General features: G+C 37.1%; 1 protein-coding gene across 1 annotated transcript in view; it reads right to left on the bottom strand.

Moving 5' to 3' along the window:
* Positions 1-18974, bottom strand: part of MON2 (MON2 homolog (S. cerevisiae)) — a 179294-nt gene that overhangs the window by 86788 nt on the left and 73532 nt on the right. The window contains exons 15-21 of the mRNA XM_006859606.1: positions 12973-13157; positions 11198-11310; positions 10744-10848; positions 9897-9977; positions 9745-9818; positions 9565-9655; positions 847-948 (exon numbers count right to left, since the gene is read on the bottom strand). Coding sequence (XP_006859668.1) covers positions 847-948; positions 9565-9655; positions 9745-9818; positions 9897-9977; positions 10744-10848; positions 11198-11310; positions 12973-13157 — 751 coding nt within the window. The remainder of the gene's footprint in view (positions 1-846; positions 949-9564; positions 9656-9744; positions 9819-9896; positions 9978-10743; positions 10849-11197; positions 11311-12972; positions 13158-18974) is intronic.

Here is an 18974-nt window from a genome sequence, read left to right as displayed (position 1 = left end):
AAATTAAAACAAAATTTTTAAAAACCCTATGCATCTTTGTTTTTCTTACTGAATATAATGCATTTCCTGTTATTAAAATAAGACAACCCTAGTAAACAAAACCTAAACTGCACACAAAACAGCCAGAAGCAGCTAATTATTACAAATCACCCCAAGCTGAAACCAAGATAATATAACTTCACAGATAAAATTCCCTGGCATTAATTTGAATTGGGCTGCTAATCTCACGGTGAGCAGTTCAAAACTACCAACTGTTCCACGGGAGAAAGATGAGGCTTTCTGCTCCCATAAAGATTTACAGCCTCGGAAACCTTACGTAGGGTCGCTATGAGTTGGAACTGACTCCACGGCACAGAACAACATCTATAAGTTTATCACTTTGTATACATGTCATCTTATAATCATAGCAAAGGCTATTTACTTTTCACTCTCAGCACGAATTATCTTGGAGTTGTTTCAGAACTAGCTGGAATTGAGGTGATCAAAAGACTGTAATACAATAAAGAGGTCCAAGCTGAAGGTCCTAACAGTTGAATTGGTACATCAGAGATTTCACTGTTACTTCTTAGCTTAAAATTTTACCCATTTCCTGTCAATAAAAGCAAAGTACTCCCTCATGAAACCAATTACTATACAACTTGAGTTCTTCATAAAACATACAGAAAGTCCAAGGTCAGAAAAGTGGGGAATAAAGGTTAATTCTGATTTTTTAAATGGTTATTCAGAATCATTATTTCAATGCGTATATCTTTATTCTGGTAATCTAATTATCACACACGCATAAAAGGTTAGTCATTCAATACTCCTTAACAAAATTTAAAATAATGTTTAAGAAACTGAGATTACCTCAAGTAGATGGCCAGTTAGAGGTCTCCATAAAATTTCTATTCGGTGCATGTTAACAAGGCCTGTTTCTAACAATTTGGCAACAGCAAAAAGAGAAGGTTCCTAGGGAGAAAACATACTGCATTTCGATACTTGAAGAAAAACAGTGAAGATTCAATAGTAAATACAACTGAGAAAATCTTTGGAGAGCATATTTAATATATAATTTAATATAAAAATTTCAAGTGTCAAGTCTTTCTGCCAATCTCAGCTATTTAGGATTGTCCAGAATGAAAAACTTGGTTAGAAGAGAATACTTTCGTGGGCAAACACTTTAGTAGGTCAAAATTCAACTTATACCAGACATACAGAATGAATTGCTAGTCTTCTGACCAGATGGAAAAAAAGGCATTCCTAGTAGTCTTGAAGTGTCTGTGCACTGACATTCTAGGGATTCCTATTAGTCTTGATGTCAGTATGACAAAAAAAAAACCCCACAAAGATGACAAAATGAACCAAGGAAGAAGATATGAAGCCAAGAGTATGTCATGTTAGGCCGGTCAGTTCTAGACACTGACAGAAGAATAAAAGAGACATTACGATAAAACCATTGTCTAAAGCCACTGGCATTCAATAGCCAGAAAGGGAATCAGTGTCCACCACATATAGCTACATTGGAGTACTTGGTCCATGTGTTGTAGGAACACTTTCAGTGAAAAAAAACCAACAGGCAATTCATCTCTAATCCATTACTAACAGGTGGCAATATATGCTTAAACACAAATTTGGCTTATTGATACCACATGTATTTTCGAATGGGTAACTGTAATATTACAAACTGAGACATAACATTAAAAAAAAGACAGAAAACTAAAAAATATACATATATAAGCATAATAATTTTATATTATTAGCAGAAAGGATCTTTTTATTCTAAATATTTAACATTTTTGTTGCTGATAAAATGTAATATTAAAGTGTCTAACTATAGTCCTTTCCTAGAATAATTCAGTATGAGTCAGTAAATTGAAACAAGTACAATGGGGCTGGTAAGACAAAGATGGTCAGGTCAACTTTTCTTATATGTTCTAATGTTGTAGTGGTGGTGAAGTACCTTTGAGTAGGTTCTGATTCATAGGCACCCTGTATAGGCTTTCTGAACATATAAATCTTCAGTGGAGCAGGAAGCCTCATCTTTCTCCTGCAGAACAGCTTGTAGGTTCGAACTGCTGACCTTTCCATTGGCAACCCAGTAAGTAGCTCACTACACTACCAGGGCTCCTTACTTATGTTGCAGGTACCCTAAAAACTTTCACGGTAGAAAATTTCATGACTCTAGAGATAACATGGTATAGTGGTGAATACCTTGTCTGTGAATTTTTAAATGCTTGGGATATCATCTCTACAACTTAATAAATATATAACCTTGGGTAAGCCACAAACTTTTCTAAATGTTAGTTTTATTTATAATCTGTAAAATGGAAACAATACTAGCATAGAACCTGTCCTAAAAGTTTACCAACTACCTCAGGTTAGGAAGGATAGATTCTATGCAGTTAAGTAGTCCCCAATAAATGTTGCTTATTAGCATAGTGGGTACGAATCGGGCTGTGAACCTCAAAGTCAGCAGTTCGAAACTACCAGGTGTTCAGCGGGAGAAAGATGAGGCATTCTGCTCCGGTAAAGATTTACAGCCTCAGAAACCCTATACAGGGTCGCTATGAGTCTGAACCGACACCACGGCACATAACAACAACATTACTACCTTGGCTCTGCACAATAATCGCTGGCCTGTGAACCACAAGGTCAGCAGTTCATGCCCACCAGCTGCTCTGCGGAAGGATTATGAGGCTTTCTGCTTCTGCAAAGATGCAAAGCATGGAAACCCTATAAAGTGTCATCCATCATGAGTCAGAACCGACTTGAGTGTACTTTAACAATGACATTACTACCTTTAAGAGTGTGGTGGCTCTGTACGCTAAGCACGACTGTGAACCACAAGGTCAGCGGTTTGAGCACACCAGGTGCTCCAGTGAAGAAAGATAAAGCTTTCTGCGCCCACAAAGAATTACAGTGTTGGAAACCCTATGTAGGCCGACTAATTATGCATCAGAAGGAACTCAACAGCACTTAATAACAATAACCACCACCAAATTATTATTCTAATACTTTTAATTAAGGTGTGCACATGTATATCATTTAAAAGAATGAACCCAGATCCTATGCCCAAAGATTCTGATTCAGGATGCTTGGAATATGGGATTTACATTTTTATATTTAAAAAAACTCTAAAGCAGACTGACACACACCAAAAGTGAGAGCTATTAGCAAAGTGGTTAAGAATGGAGTTTGGGAAAGAGATCTTTTGTGGTTACGTGCTGTCGAGTTAGTTCCAACTCAAAGCATCCCTAAAAGGTTTCCGAGGAGCAACTGATGGGTTTGAACTGCCAATCTTGTGGTTTGCAGTCCAGTGCTTATCCTACAGTGCCATAACAGGAGTATAAAAAGAGATCTACATGGGTTCAAATCCAATCTCTCCCAATTACCAAGTAGATAACCTTAGGCAAGTTAGTTCAAAAGCTTTCTGCTTTCATATTTTTATCTGTAAACAGGGGAATTGACACTGAACCTTAGAGGCATTTAAAATGATTAAATAAAAAAATGTTAGCTGTTGCTGTTAGGTGTCACTGAGTTGGTTCCGACTCATAGAAACCCTCTGCACAACAGAATAAAAGCCTGCGTGCGCCTGTGCCACCGTCACAATTGTTATGTTTGAGCCCGCTGCTGCTGTCACTGTGCTGATCCATCTCCTGGGGGTCCTTCCTCTTTTTCACTGACCCTCCACTTTATCAAGCATGTTGTCTTTTTCCAGAGACTGGTTCCTCTTAACAACATGTCTGAAATATGAGAGACAAAGTCTCACCATCCTGACTTCTAAGGAATGTTCTTATTGTACTTCTTCCAATATTTGTTCTTCTGTTAGTCCATGGTACTTTATAATATTCTTCTCCAACACCACAATTCAAATGCATCAATTCTTCTATGGTCTTCTTATTCATTATCCAATATTCACATTCATATGAGGCAATTGAAAATACCAAGAGTTGGATCAGTTCAATTGACAAGCCTGGAACAACCAGAGCAACAGAAGATATATCCTCAAAGAAAGATTATCAGGAAAAACCCAAAACAAAAATGGCAGTATGACTGGCTACTACAAGAATAAGCAAGTTGTTTGCCTGGAAGCCATCAAGGCAACCAAACAAATTCCCTCAGGACAAACCCCCCTCTAAGATTGAAACTCAAAGGGAACATATGAGCAGGCATGTAAGCTTGCTGATGACCACATTAGTCTACTGGTGAGAGGAAAAGGGGAAAAGGCAGCAATGAAGAAATGGTCTGAGTTCTACTATGTTCCATGGACTCCCGTTGACCTGGAGATGGGAGAGAGAAGAGGAAGGGCTGGTTGGTCCAAAGTGTGCTGAGACCTGGGGACACCTGAGCCCAGGGACAAGGACATGGAGGGCTAGAGCTGAGAGTGAAGCATCCAGCTGATATGAAGTGAGAGGGGAGACATACAAGAACACCCAAACTTGCAGATAGTACCCATCTGACCTAGTCTTAATGGCTTGATGATCAGAACTCGACCAGAGGAAGATTAAAAAAAAGATTTTTTTTTTGATAAAGGAAATGAGGGTAAATTGCTACAATTTGATGAACTTGACCTATACTCATGGAGGTAATAAATCGAAATACCAACATACAGGGAAGGAGTCTTCACATCAAGTATCAATGCTATCCCCTCTGTACACAGGGTATATAGGGACAGGCAACTTAGACATTGGCTACCTAAAATGAGGGAGAGATAAAGGCACAAAGTGATTGGCTTACAAGGTGGTTTCAAGAGGGAGTTTAGTTTAAAAGGATGAGTGTGTGAGGGAAGATAGAGTTCCCACTGAATAGTTTTCATCTTGTGTAGATGGGTCTGGTAAAAAGAAATGGAGGTAAGAGTCTTAGGATTCAACAGTGAGTAATTGTTACCATGATTAATTGAGACTGTCACAATTGTAAAGGCAGAAGATTTGTTAACAAAAATAGGGGAGTACTTATTCTTACAGTCCAGAAACAGAGGACCACAGGACCATCAAGGGAGACAAGCACAAGCAGAATTTGGAACCTTATCCAGAGAAGTGACACCAGAGATAGAGGCAGAGATGGGGACATGGAGAGAGGGAACAGCTGAAGACTCTAGATTCAAGGGAAGAGAGGGATTGAGAGCTGGCAGCCAGAAAGCACACTTGTAGAATGTGTCCCTTTGGTTATAGATGTATGGTGTGTTTTTTTTTATTTTAAAAAAGAGCTAAAATGAAAAGAGAGAAATACTGTTAACTGATGGTACATAGAGGGGATTATAATCGTTGTAATGAAACAAGGTGCATAATTTGCTGAATGTAAAACTGATGCTCTTCCCTGTAAACTTGCACTCAATTCACAATAAAAACATTAAAAAAAAATAGAGTTGGATCAGTTCAGTCGTCAACCTGATATTTTTACTCTTAAACACTTTAAAAAGGTCATTTGCAGCAGATTTGCCAAATGCAGTAGATCCTTTGATTTCTTGACTGCTGCTTCCGTGAGTATTGATTGTTGATCAAGCAAAAGGAAGTCTTTGACAACTCCAATCTTTTCTCCATTTATCATGATGTTATTTATTGGTCCAGTTATGAAGATCTTTGCCATATTTACATTGAAGTGCAACCCATAAAGGAGATTGCTGTCTTTCATCTTAACCAGTATATATTTCCATCAAACAAGGTTGTGTCAGCTACATGTTGCAGGTTGTTAATGAGTCTTACACTTCTCATGATGTCATATAATCCAGTTTCTCAGATTATTTGTTCGGTTTACAGATTGAATTAGGACAGTGAAAGGCTACAACCCTTTCCTGATTTTAAAGCATTCAGTATTCTCTTGTTCTGTTCTAACAACTGCCTCTTGGTGCATATATAGTTCCTTATGAGCACAATTCAGTGTTCTGGAATACCTGTTCTTCATAATTTTATCCACAATTTGTCCTGATCCATAGTTGAAAGTCTTTGCGTAATCAATAAAACACAAATAAACATCTTTCTGGTATTCTCTCCTTTCAGACAAGACCCATAATAATATCCCCAGCAATAATATCCCTAGTTCCACATCCTCTTCTGAATTCGGCTTGAATTTCTGGCAGTTCTCTGCCGATGTACCAGTGAAACGATTTTTTCATTATCTTCAGCAAAATTGTACTTGCATGTGATATTAATAATACTGTTTAATTATTTCTGCATTCTGTTGGGCTACCTCTCTTTGGAATGGGCACAAATATGGACCTCTTCCATCAGTTGTCAAGGCAGTAACCATTTATATAAATTACTGCCTGGCACAAACACTCAATGAACAGTCATTTTTGTTGTTATACTGAGTTTGGTAATATGCCTGCACAAGGGCCATCAGCATCAACTTCCTTAAGAATTTGTTAACTTTACCAAAAGCTATTCCCTAACCACATTAATACAAATTCTTGAAATGAGGACCATAACTGAGATGGCTGGTCACTTTCAAACCAGATCTGAAAAACATTTAATTCCAAGAATATTTCACTCACTCAGAACAGCTGAAGTTGATAAATCTTCTATTTTATATTGATAATGTATAAAAATAATTATAAAAGTATCTTAGTTTAACATCTGCATATGTATGATTTTTATAGAAGGCACAACTAAATACAAACTTTTATAGCCTCTACCTAAACATTTTTAGAAAGTTTCTATATAAAAATTATAAATACTTGAATGCTTTCACAAAATTTATAGTTAAATATTTTATAAAGCTTGTATTTCCATTCCGTATTTACCACTTAAATTTACAAAACTAAAAATTCTAGCAGAGGCACATGAATCCATTCTCAATATGGAAATTAGCTCCACTCTGTTCAGTGATCCACTTCTCAATACTTATTTCCTCTCAGTCTCTGTGAAATACGGCATCTGCTCCTACCACTATTGTGAAATTATACTTTTTTGTGGATAATAAACTATTATAAAATCTATATATTTTTTCTTCAATGTTAAGCACTCAGCTGCTAACTGAAAAGTCAGCAGTTCAAATCTGCCAGTGGCAATGCAAGAGAAAAGACCAGGTGGTCTGCTCCCATACAGAGATTAGAAATTCAGGACACTCTATAGAATAGTCCTACTCTTCATAAAGGATTCCTGTGACTTGGAATTGAACCCACGGCAAACAACAACACAAATTTTATCTTGATTTCTTACAATCTACTTCTCTTTTGATTTCTATGAACCTGCCCTTTTCTTACCTACTTAAATTCTGCCATTCCTTCAGTTGTTATTACATACCGTGGAGTCAGTTCCGACTTATAGTGACCCTGCACAGGGTTCCCGAGGCTGCAAATCTTTACGGGAGCAGAAAGCCTCATCTTTCTCCCACAGAACAGCTAGTAGTTTCGAACTGCCAACCTTGAGGTTAGCAGCCCAATTCATAACCACTATGCTAACAGAGCTCCTTCAATATCCAGCCCTAATCACATTAGTTCATCTTGATTAATCGGAATTCCTCTTAATATATTTAAGTAATAAAAACTTCTTCTGTAGCAAGATATTAAGGCTTCAGATAAATTTCACAATACTTAACAATTGTTGTTGTTATGCGCATGTTGTTATGCGTCACTACTCACAGTGACCCTGTAATGTCCCTGTGTAGAATTTCTGTGGCTGTAAATCTTTACGGGAGCAGAAAGCCTCATCTTTCTCCCGCGGAACAGCTGGTAGACCCTGAGGTTAGCAGCCCAATTCGTAACCACTACGCTACCAAAACTCCTTTATTTAGACTCTGTAGGATAAGCTGTAGGATAAAAACTGGACCACAAGGCCAGTGTGAACTGCAAGGTTGGCAGTTCAAACTCACCAGCCACTCCTCAGAAACCCTACACAGGGACATTATGAGTCAGAACTGACTTGATGGCACTTAACAACAACAACTATCTTAAAATGGAGTCATCGTGGGATGCTGTAGAACAGACACTACTGGACTCCTAACCACAAGGTCGGTGGTTCAAGCCTACCAGCCCCTCCTCAGAAATCCTATACAAGGTCACTATGAGTTGGAACCAAGTCAATGAAACTTAACAACACTATCAACACTACTTAACTTTGCAAATAAAAGACTCCTATCTCCTAGTGAAGTGTCAGGTACATAGCATGCATATTGGGCTTGTTGAGTAAATACATAAATTCTCAACACATTATAATCTAAATCTGCTCAGATTTCATTATGGTATTCTTAAAAGTTCTTTAGTTTTGTGTTAAGAATTCATCTAAATTTTAAGATGCATGGTTATTCTGATATCAAGAAATTGATAACATCACTATAAATTTATAGTATTCTTTTGGAAGAAACTATATTATGTTCTAGTGTCTGTATGGACATTTGCCTATTTGTGTAATTCTCTAGTTATGTGGTTTGATATGTGAGAGTGGACCTAGTAACATCTTTTTGACTAATCTTTAAATTACATAATCCAAATGACCATTCACAATACACAAAACTATAACTTAAGGACCAGGGAGGCAACATCTTTTTGTATCCTACAGTGGATTACGAGCTGGGCTGCTAACTGCAAGGTCAGCAGTTCAAATCTACCAGTCACTCTGTGGGAGAAAGATGAGGCTTTCTGCTCCTGTAAAGATTTACAGCCTCAGAAACTCTATACATGGTTGCTGTGAGTTGGAACCAATTTGATGACATACCACCACCACAGTTAGATGTTAAACAGCAAAGTGGCATTTCTAGGTTTTTATTCATATTCTGGTTGCCTTCACTTTTTTATAAATGGTCACTGTAAACTACACTGATTAATTTTAAAGTGCAGATGGCATTTAAAATAACTATTTCTAAGATAGAAATAAATCCAAATATTCCTTTGCTTTCCAAGTAAAATAGAAAATGATACTCTTGAGCACAGAAATGTTCTTGAATGTCAGTATTTAAAAATACTACTATATAAGGAGGTCTGGTAGCGTCGTGGTTACGAATCGGGCTGCGAACCTTAACGTCAGCAGTTCGAAACTACCAGCCGCTCCGCAGGAGAAAGATGAGGCTTTCTACTCCCGTAAAGATTTACACCCTCGGAAACCCTGTACAGGGTCGCTATGGGTCAGAACCGACTTGATGGCACTTAACAACAACAACAACTATATAACTGAGTAAATGAACAAAACAAAAATTTGATTACCAAGGTACATTTTCATGGATAGTAACACTAAAGGAGAACTATTACTTAAAAAAAAAAAAAAGATTATTAGCTTCTTATTTTCCATCCCAAACCAACTAAGAGGAATTAAGACACTGATCTATATTCCTTGAGTTAAATAATGAGCTATCCCAATCATAAATTTGTGCTTCAAATTACAAACAATTTGTGACAATTTGTAGAGTTCTATTTAAAAAGCGTTGCAATATTCTTTATAACAATATTCAATCTACAAAGAAATAAACACAATTTGCAATTGCAACATATATCACAAGCTAAAACATGTCCTCTTTTTTCCTTCATCAAATAACAATCATACGTGGCAAAACCCCAAAATATGGTTAGGCTACAAAGTGACTTTACTGTTGGGTGAATAACTTATTTAATTAAGTAATGTACCATATTTAAAACAGAGAGGTAGAATATCACACCTTATTATTTCCATAGGCCATATCCATTGCTTCTAGGGATAAGGAGCAAAGCGCATTTATTAAATGATGCAATGATACATCATCAAGATACCTAAAATAAAAATGAAGTAATAAGACATTTTGATGTAAAACATATACATAATAACAACGTTCTTTTCAATTTAAAAAATTGACTCTTACTGTGAGCTTTCAAACAATCTTGAAAGTATATTGGAAATCACTGGTAAATCTGTCATCACAGCTGTTGTTAGAACCTAAGAAAGGAATAGAATTAAATATAACATAGGAACATTCTAGGAAGCACTAGCTGGATAAAAATGACTAGGGCTTACTGTACTGGGGCCTTCTACAGCTCTCCCAGGTTTCAAGGCACCACCACTGCTAGGCTTTAATCCTAGAATCCATACAAGATGCTATAAAAAATAAACAGAAAAATGCATCAAAATCAAAACAAACTTACAAAACTACAGGAATTCTAATACTAAAATTAACATCTGTAGCAACTTTTAGTATGTAAAACCCTAGTGGTGCAAGGGTTAAGCACTTGTCTGCTAATAAAAGAGCCAGTGGTTTGAACCCACCAGAGGTTTCATGAGAGAAAACATCTGGTAATTTGCTCCCATAAAGACTGCAGCTTGGAAACCCAATGAGGCAGTTCTATTCTGTCCTGTTGTTGTTGTTAAGTGCCGTCGAGTCGGTTCCGACCCATAGCGACCCTGTACAGGGTTTCCGAGGGTGTAAATCCTTACGGGAGTAGAAAGCCTCATCTTTCTCCCGCGGAGCAGCTGGTAGTTTCGAACCGCTGACCTTAAGGTTCGCAGCCCGATTCGTAACCACTACGCTACCAGAGCTCCTTGTCCTAAACAGTCACAATTGTGGGAACTGAGTCAATGGCACACAACAAGAGCAACAACAATAGTAATTTCTAATAACTAAAATTAAAATCAGTAATTACATTTTTTAAAAGACTTATTTCACTAAGTGCAGGCAGTAGAACTTAAGCTGTTATAAAAAGCACTTGATCACTTCCTATGAGATGTATCTCCTTTCTTTATAATCTATTTTCATACTTAGTGCCTATTCTTGAGGCCTATTCAAAGGACTAACAGGCACTGCTTAGTGTGTTAGTACTTAGATATAAAAAGAACACCGATCTCTGACCCAGAGGCTATACCATACCTGTAGAGTTGCCAAGACAAGTTGCCATGATGTTCCAAGAACAGCTCCATGGCAGTGTGCCAAGTTAAGTAATGTCCGCATACACTGGATATTTTTGGAAGTTAGCTAGACACAAAAAAGAATGCATCTGCAAAACTGTTAAGCACCCCTGAAAACTAAAATGCTTGTAAAGCAGCATTTTCATATTCAAAGATTTTCTTTTATATAAAATAAATAACAGTATTAAGAAAATAGGTTTGGATGCCTATCTTCAATAATATTTTACAGAACAAATTCACTGGATTAACTTTTTACCATAGTTGGTTAAAATAATATCAACTGATTAGTTTTAACTTCTTTCTTCTATACCATTAAAAATAAAAGTTCCATAATAAATTTGACAAATAACCAAGAAAGGACAAAAAAGATTTTCTTGATAATTAATTGGTTAAAAAAAAATGAAGCAGTACTTTACCATCACTGTCCCTTGAGCCTGGACTGCTAGAGGCTGACCTACTGCCACAACTTGCTGGTGAGATTCACTTGATGGACTTATCATCATAACACTTTGACCTTGAATGGAATATGCTAGAATACAAAGGGAAGCCTAAATAATTAAAACATACTTACATGTTATATTCAAAGAAATGTTATATTTTAAAACATTAATTTGACTGAAACAAGTTCAATTGTGACATTTACTTAAACATGCGTATTTTTAACCAATGTGTCCAATAAAGTGGACATTAACAGAAAATAATTGGAAGTTAAAAAAAGAGAGAGAGATTTTATGTCCCTTTTGCTTGATTTAGAAACCTGCCTCCCTCCCCTCATGCATTAAATTTTTTTTGAGAACACATTAGGTGTCACTCTAGGCATTGCATTCATTGCAGCATTGAGATATCCACTGATAGAGGAATGAATAAATAAATTTAGTCATACGTTTGCCCCAAATTAGAATACAGCAATTAAAACTAATTAACTAAATCTGTATACATTTATCAATATGAGGAGAGAGCAAGACACAATGCTGAATGAAAAACATAAATTGCAAGCTAGCTGAAAAGTCAGTAGTTCAAATCCACTAGCCATTCTGCAGGAGAAAGATGAGGCCTTCTGCTCCCATAAAGATTCACAAGCCTCAGAAAACTCAGGGCCGCTGTGAGTCAGAACCGACTCAACAGTACAAACCAAAAACAACAAAATTTTTACCAAACATTTAAAAATTTTGTGAGATATAGATAAGGTAAGCTATGGAACTATTGAAACTTTGCTACACAATTTAAAAAATTATAAAAGCACTGGTATAGTTCATTATAAGCAAAATATTAGGACACAGTAAGCATTTTAAACATGTACCCCCAGTATGAGGAGCCCTGTGAGAGGCACAGTGGGTTAAGTATTAGGCTGCAAAATTTTGTGCTTCAAATTCCCCAGCTGCTCTGAGGGAGAAACATGAGACTGTCTACTCTGGTAAAGGTTTACAGTCTTGGAAATCCTATGGCGCAATTCTACTCTGTGCTATACGCTTGCTGTGAGTTGGAATGGATTCGATGGCAACAAGTTTGCTTTGGTTGGATTTCCAGAATACTACTCACATTTTCAGTCTTAAAATTGATTATCATATTAAAATATATTTATATTATACATAACAAATGAGAATTTTCAATATTAAAGAAAAAATTGGGGTGTTAACCTAATCTAAGTGGTTGCAAGCATTACTGTTCTATTGTTGTTGTTGTTATGTGCTGTGGAGTCGGTTCTGACTCATAGCACCTCTGTACAGGGTTTCCGAGGCTGTAAATCATTACAGGAGCAGAAAGCCTCATCCTTCTCCCACGGAACAGCTGGTAGTTTGGCACTGCTGACCCTGAGGTTAGCAGCCTAATTTGTAACCACTATACTACCAGAACTTCTTTCACTAAAAAGAACAACAACAACAAAAATCACCACCATTTCAACAATGCTAATTTACAAAAAAACTTCAGATTTATTGCATTTTATCCTCACAACTATTGTTTTAAACTGGTATTTACAAGTTAGAACTTGCTTAAAATTGGTATTGTCTCCCCAGATCTAAAAAAAAAAAAAAAGAGATGGAAGAAATGCAGGCTTCGGAATATTAACTTCCTCAACATCACAGAGGCAGTGAGTCAAACACCTGAAACTGAACTAAGGAAGTTCTCTGATTTTTTTCTACACTATGTCACGCCACTAGATGACAAGAATTTGAGTAAGTTTAAGTCTTACATTTACTGGAAAGTGTAGCTGCAGTGGTGGTATTCAAAACAGTAAGAGCATAATGAGGAGGCAAGGAACCTTTGCATATTGCAGTTATAAAGGCATCTCTTGAAGTTACAAGGCCCAGCCTTCCACAGAGAGCAGCCATAGTCAGTTCAGCTTTTAAAATATTCTCAGTGGCAGCTTCATCTGTGCTGAAAAGATAAGGTATTTTATTTAATCTGATTGACTTATTGTTAATGATGCTTCAAAACATAATCTGGATTTTAAAGAAAATCTATGCAAAAATATTGTCAAAATTGATATACTTAAAAATGAATTTTAACTAATTAACATAATAACTGAACATAAAAACTGGGTAAAAGCAATGTACAATATACACGTTCATAATAGGTAGTTCCAACTTATGAAGTAATACAATGAACCACACATTTACACTGTACATTATTTCATGATCTGTGTATTTATGTAAAAATGTATCTATAAATGTACATGTAATGGTTCCAAAGTCCAAAGATAAGTAAAGATCACATTATAAAGACATCGATATGATAAAAGGCAATAATGATGGAAACTAAAAAAATAAAAGAAAATGAGATCTTTTACTTATGCCAGTATCATCAGAATGGAACCCCATCATAAACTGGAGACTACCTGTATTTAAGAAAAGGATTAAAAACTCAAAGATTTCATTTAAAATGTCAAGAAATAAAAAATCAGTAGATTCTGTAATTCTGAACATAAAAATCAAAGAAATCTAACAATGCAATTCGTCATCACTGTAGAAGTAGAAGTAGGTTCTTTCAGGGAAAGATGGTATAGTAGGCAGATGCACTGAGCAGACACTCTGAAACACAGACATGGAAGACCACCTGAAACAGACACGCATAGAGATTTGAAACCTGAGCTTCAGAAGACAGGATAAAGAGGTGGACAGAATACTGACTGAGAGAAGTAACCGAGAGCAACCAGTGAGAGATGTGAGACACTGGTGGACTCTCAGCTGGCCTGGTTCAGCGTCTTGAGCCTTTGTAGGTCGGTCAACACAATAGCCTGGAGGCACAGGATGCTCTCTGGAGATTAAGGGTGGGGGAATTATGGTTCTCCCTTGTTCCCCACTTTCCTGGTAGCCAGACCCCACCTTAGCCTAATATAAAAAAGCATTTCACATTTTTAAAAAAACAAACAATACCTTCTAAATTAACAGATATTGAGATCCACAGTCCTTTATCTAAAACCCTTCAGGCCAGATGTTTCAAAATTCTGAAATTTTCAGATTTTAAAATGGTAACTATTCAGTGCATAACTCATAGTACACCATACTATATATTATATAACTCCCCAGCAGGGTCTGAGGCAGCATACTTCATAATCAGAACCATTAATATTTCTGTAGTAAATAAATGGATATTTACAGTAAATGGGATAAGTAGATTTGATGCCAGATCAGATTAGATTTGAAAGCAAAGGAGAGTAGTCAAAAAGCTTAGAAAAAACCCTTGAGTTTTCATATTTTTGTGTATTTGGAATTTACAATAAGTTTATAAATCTGTATATACAATAAATGAAAGATTCTCTAAAACAAAACAAAAAAGATCCATTTTTTAAAATGAAAAAACAGATAAGCTTTCAAATACATTATAAAGTAACAGGTGTCATTTCTAATATTATTAAATGTATGTCATAAATACATATACACACAACACACTCCTTAACAAAATGTATGAGCCAATGGCATTAAAGGCAGAGACTCACAAACCCTATTATAGGAAAGGGACACAGCCACATGTGCAGTAAAACTGAAAATGGAACTAAGCCAAGTCCTTATGATGCCAGGAACAATTGTTGAGTATAATGCAGTAGTAGGGTTCATTCTCCAAGAAGTCCAATTTTACTTGTACACAAGCAGTCTCTTGAACAGAAACACAGGCAGACAACTCTTACTTAAAATGTATGGTGAGGTTTTCTTCTTGCTTTACACATCATCACTTTTGGCCATATGTATCCCAAAGTTAAAATGTTAAATAGCCACTTTTAAAATAAGTAATGTTTGCACCACATTTGAAGACAATTGAATCCCACTGATGCTCTTAAATTGTAGTTAAACAAGTCTGTTGACTTTTTATGAACTGTATCTGTTTAGAGGTTAAAATTAGTGAAAATCAGAAAAACTACATTTGTAAAATCATAAGTAGCTTCTGATCACAGCCATTTCTTCCACTGAATGGTATCTGAAGAAGTTTCATGGAGTAAAAACTAAATCCAACAGATGCACAGACCACTTTCATGTTTGGGGCAGTGACCAAGTGGCAAGTCATTCTGATAACCAATTCCAGTCAAGACTCATCATCCTATTGCCCTCATCCTCATTTGCTTCACAAATAATAGTGCTTAAAAGCAGCAACATCAGAGATGGAGGCAGAAATAAGGACATGGAGAGAGGGAGCAGCTGAGGACTCTGGACACATGGAGAGAGAGGGACTAGGTGCTGGTGGCCAGGAGGAAGGCTTGCAGAATGTGCCCTTTGGCTGTTTAAATTATATATTCCTGAGTGTTTTTGTGTACATCCCTCTCCCAACCCCTGCGAAAAAAACACACCAAACAAACAAAAAAATGGAGGGAATGGAAGCAAATACTGTTGAATGATGATGCATGGAGATTGTATCATTACAATGAAATGATGTGTGCAAAGCCGATATTCTCCCAAGTAAACTATCACTCAGTTCACAATAAAAACTTAAAACACACTCACACACAAATAGTGCTTAAATGGCCAAGACAGTTCAAATTTTCTTCTATCATTTGGGCTAAAGTCTTCATCTTGAGGAGTTACCATGCATGACAGAGGCTGTTCCCATTTTATTGAAAATGAGGGCAGCCATGTTGATGCCTGTGGGGTTACTGCACCATCTAGATTGGATCCTACAAGGCAGAACTTGATTTACAAGCAATTTTAAGGCGATGACATATTTCTTTCTGCCTTTTTCCCTGCATATACATGACAATATTGTCAGCTTCTGTGATGTTTGTTATTGAGGGCCACTTCCACCTTTGGGAGTAGATCGATAATCTGCTTACAGCCCAACAACTTGCTCAACATGGTCCTGACTGCACAGTGCGCACAATGATCTTCACCATCTCCATGCTGTCACTGTAGGAGTGATTGGAAGTCTAGGATTGAGCTATTTATATAGATTGATGGCATGCTGCTCCAGAGATTCCGTCAAGTCTTTCAGACATCTTTCCTAGGGGCTCTTCAGAAGCTCCATGATTTCAGTGTGTAAGGACATGATCGAATCCTCTAAGTAACCAATGATACCAACCTCAGCATAACGGATGACCTTTGCTTCCATTTCCTTCCATTATTTTCACATTTTTTCCTAAAAATATCACAAAAGAAATCTACTTACTGTATCTCTCCAAGTAAACCTGAATGTTTTTGTGAAAAAACTCCAGTTTTGGCTTTCAGTTGCTGAGATGCTGAAGCCACAGTGTTCTTTATTTTTGTCAAGTCAACATTATATCTAAAAAAGACTTAATATTGCTGTTCTTTGTCTCTGACAGAGCCTGCTGTAGTTTTCTTTTAGCCCAGATACACAATGTACTGTTTCAGCCCATACTTTACATAGTTGTGTAATTGGTAGCTGGATTTTGCTATACAATATAATTTAGTCAGATAAACTGCTGGAAGTAAATGACCCTTCATATACAGTCTTACTTTTATCAAACGAACCATATAGTTATCACAGCTAGAACATTTTAAGAGGCTGGATACTGACGGTATAGAGAAATTTCCATCTCTGAAAGCATGTCTTCAATACCAGACTATAGTGAATGGAAACTTTCATTAGGAGGCAATAAAAAAAATATTATCTTTGCAGAAGTCATATTTTGTATCTGTTGTTGTTGTTGTTAAGTGCCATCAAGTCGATTCCGACCCACAGCAACCCTGTATAGGGTTTCCGAGGAGCAGCTGGTGAGCTTGAACTACCGACGTTGCAGTTCTTCAAAATGTGATCCATTAACATAAAACATCTTGGCTGCTTTGAAACAAGATCAATAGTTCTTGAATCCCAATTCAAAATCAGCAGTAGCCAGTTTTCTATGGGTTCTACTATGAACTACAGAGGCTATTTGGTTGAGGTGAATGGCTAAACTGGACTTCTCCTGTCATCTCTTTAGATGGAAATATATACTTTGGATCCTTCTTCTTAATCTTTTCATGCCAGGTAAATGGCTGCAGATGATACAAAGAAAGGCCTACACCTGGCAGTACAAAACAAACACCATGATACCAAAGCTCCAATAATCAACAGTGGCTGTGTAAAGCTTATTCTCAAAAAAAACTAAGGAGTCAGACACTGCAGTGCTTCCACAAAAGATGTACATAAACTTCCTTGATCAATGTCTTTGACATATCCCAGATCAATTATCTTATGCAGTATCGTCCCATCAACATCTTGAAGAACTATGTTTTCAGGTTTTAGGTCATGATGCATAATTTTGTTCTCATATAAATATTAGATCCTAGGCCTTATATCTTTATGTCCACAGCAATTTTCTGGTTTGCTGAGCAGCTTTCAAAGATCTCCTCCAGAACAGTATTCCATTGCTAGAAGAGGCACTTCATGAATTAAAATATTCAGTTCCTCAGAGACATCACAGGCATTTATAACATTGGTATGATACAACCTCTTCACAATCTGGATTTCTGGCACCACTATTCTCTGCTTTTGGTACTTAGCTGTAGGTGACAAGATTTAATTGCTATTTTGTGATTAAGTTCCCAATGCTGATTAAGACAGAAGTTCCCAAAGCCACCAGTGTGTCCAGCTGTTCTCGCATCTCCCAGGGCCCACCCAAGCCCAACCTCAGGCCCAGGGTTTCCTCCCTGGGAATCGACCTCAGGAACCAATGCTGTTCCAAGACTGGCTCTGGGCTGCCGCGGCTCAAGTGTCTTTCCTGTTGTCTGTTTTTTTGAGACAGCAATTGGGTCCATATGGCACAGTCGCATCTGTGCCTTGTAGAGAACTATCAACTGGGCAAGCACTACTACCCACTCCTGTACCAAAGATCATTAACAGCCACCATCAGGCAAACCTGCCCTGAATTTTGTCACATGAGCAGTAAACAGAGGACTGCATATGTATTTCTAGAATCTATCTCACCCAATGAGAGACAGATAGTAGGTGCCTAAAGAACACACCAGCATGCAATCATCAATCAAAAATAAATACAAAAGCCACCACAATGTCTCAGACAAAACAGATAATTTCAGCTTACATGAAGAAACAAGGGAGATGGTTCAGACAGGTAACCACACAATACAATCAGAAAATATAATACCAGAAATGGTATCAGAATAATATTGAACAATATTGAGGTACCGCCAAAGGCTGGAGAGAACAAAAGAGAAAGTTGTAGATGAAAACAAGGAGAACACAGAAAAAACTTTACAAGAATCAGGAAAAATTATAAGAACTGATAAAATAAGTGAAAAATTAGAAACCATACAAAAACAGCAATAGAGACATAGAAAATTAGTACTTAGATTTCTGCAAGAGATTAAAAATTAAAGGGACAGATTACAAGAACAAGCAAGCTGTTAGCCAGGGAGCCAACAAGGCAAGCAATCAAGTCGCTTCAGGGCAAACCCCTGTCCACGACTAAAAACTCAAAGGGAACACATGAGCAGGCATGTAGGCTCACTGGTGACCATACTGGTCTACATGTGAGTGGAAGAAGGGGAAAGGCAGCAATGAAGATATGGGCTGAGTTTGACCACATTCCATAGACTCCTATCGATTTTGAGATGAGAGAGAGAAGAGGAAAGGCTGGTTGGTGCGAAGTTTGGGGAGACTAGGGAACTCCAGAGCCCATGGACATTGACCTAGCCACAGAGGACTACAGCTGAGAGTGAAGCATCCAGCTGACATGAAGTGGGGGAAAAGCACAAGAATGCCCAAACTTGCAGATAGTACACATTTGACCTAGCTTCAATGGACTGATGA

Source organism: Chrysochloris asiatica, unplaced genomic scaffold (assembly GCF_000296735.1).
Source record: "Chrysochloris asiatica unplaced genomic scaffold, ChrAsi1.0 scaffold00033, whole genome shotgun sequence".
In the NCBI taxonomy this organism is placed as follows: Eukaryota; Metazoa; Chordata; class Mammalia; order Afrosoricida; family Chrysochloridae; genus Chrysochloris; species Chrysochloris asiatica.
Note: the sequence above shows the minus strand (reverse complement) of the source record. Positions and strands in the feature narration are given on the sequence as shown.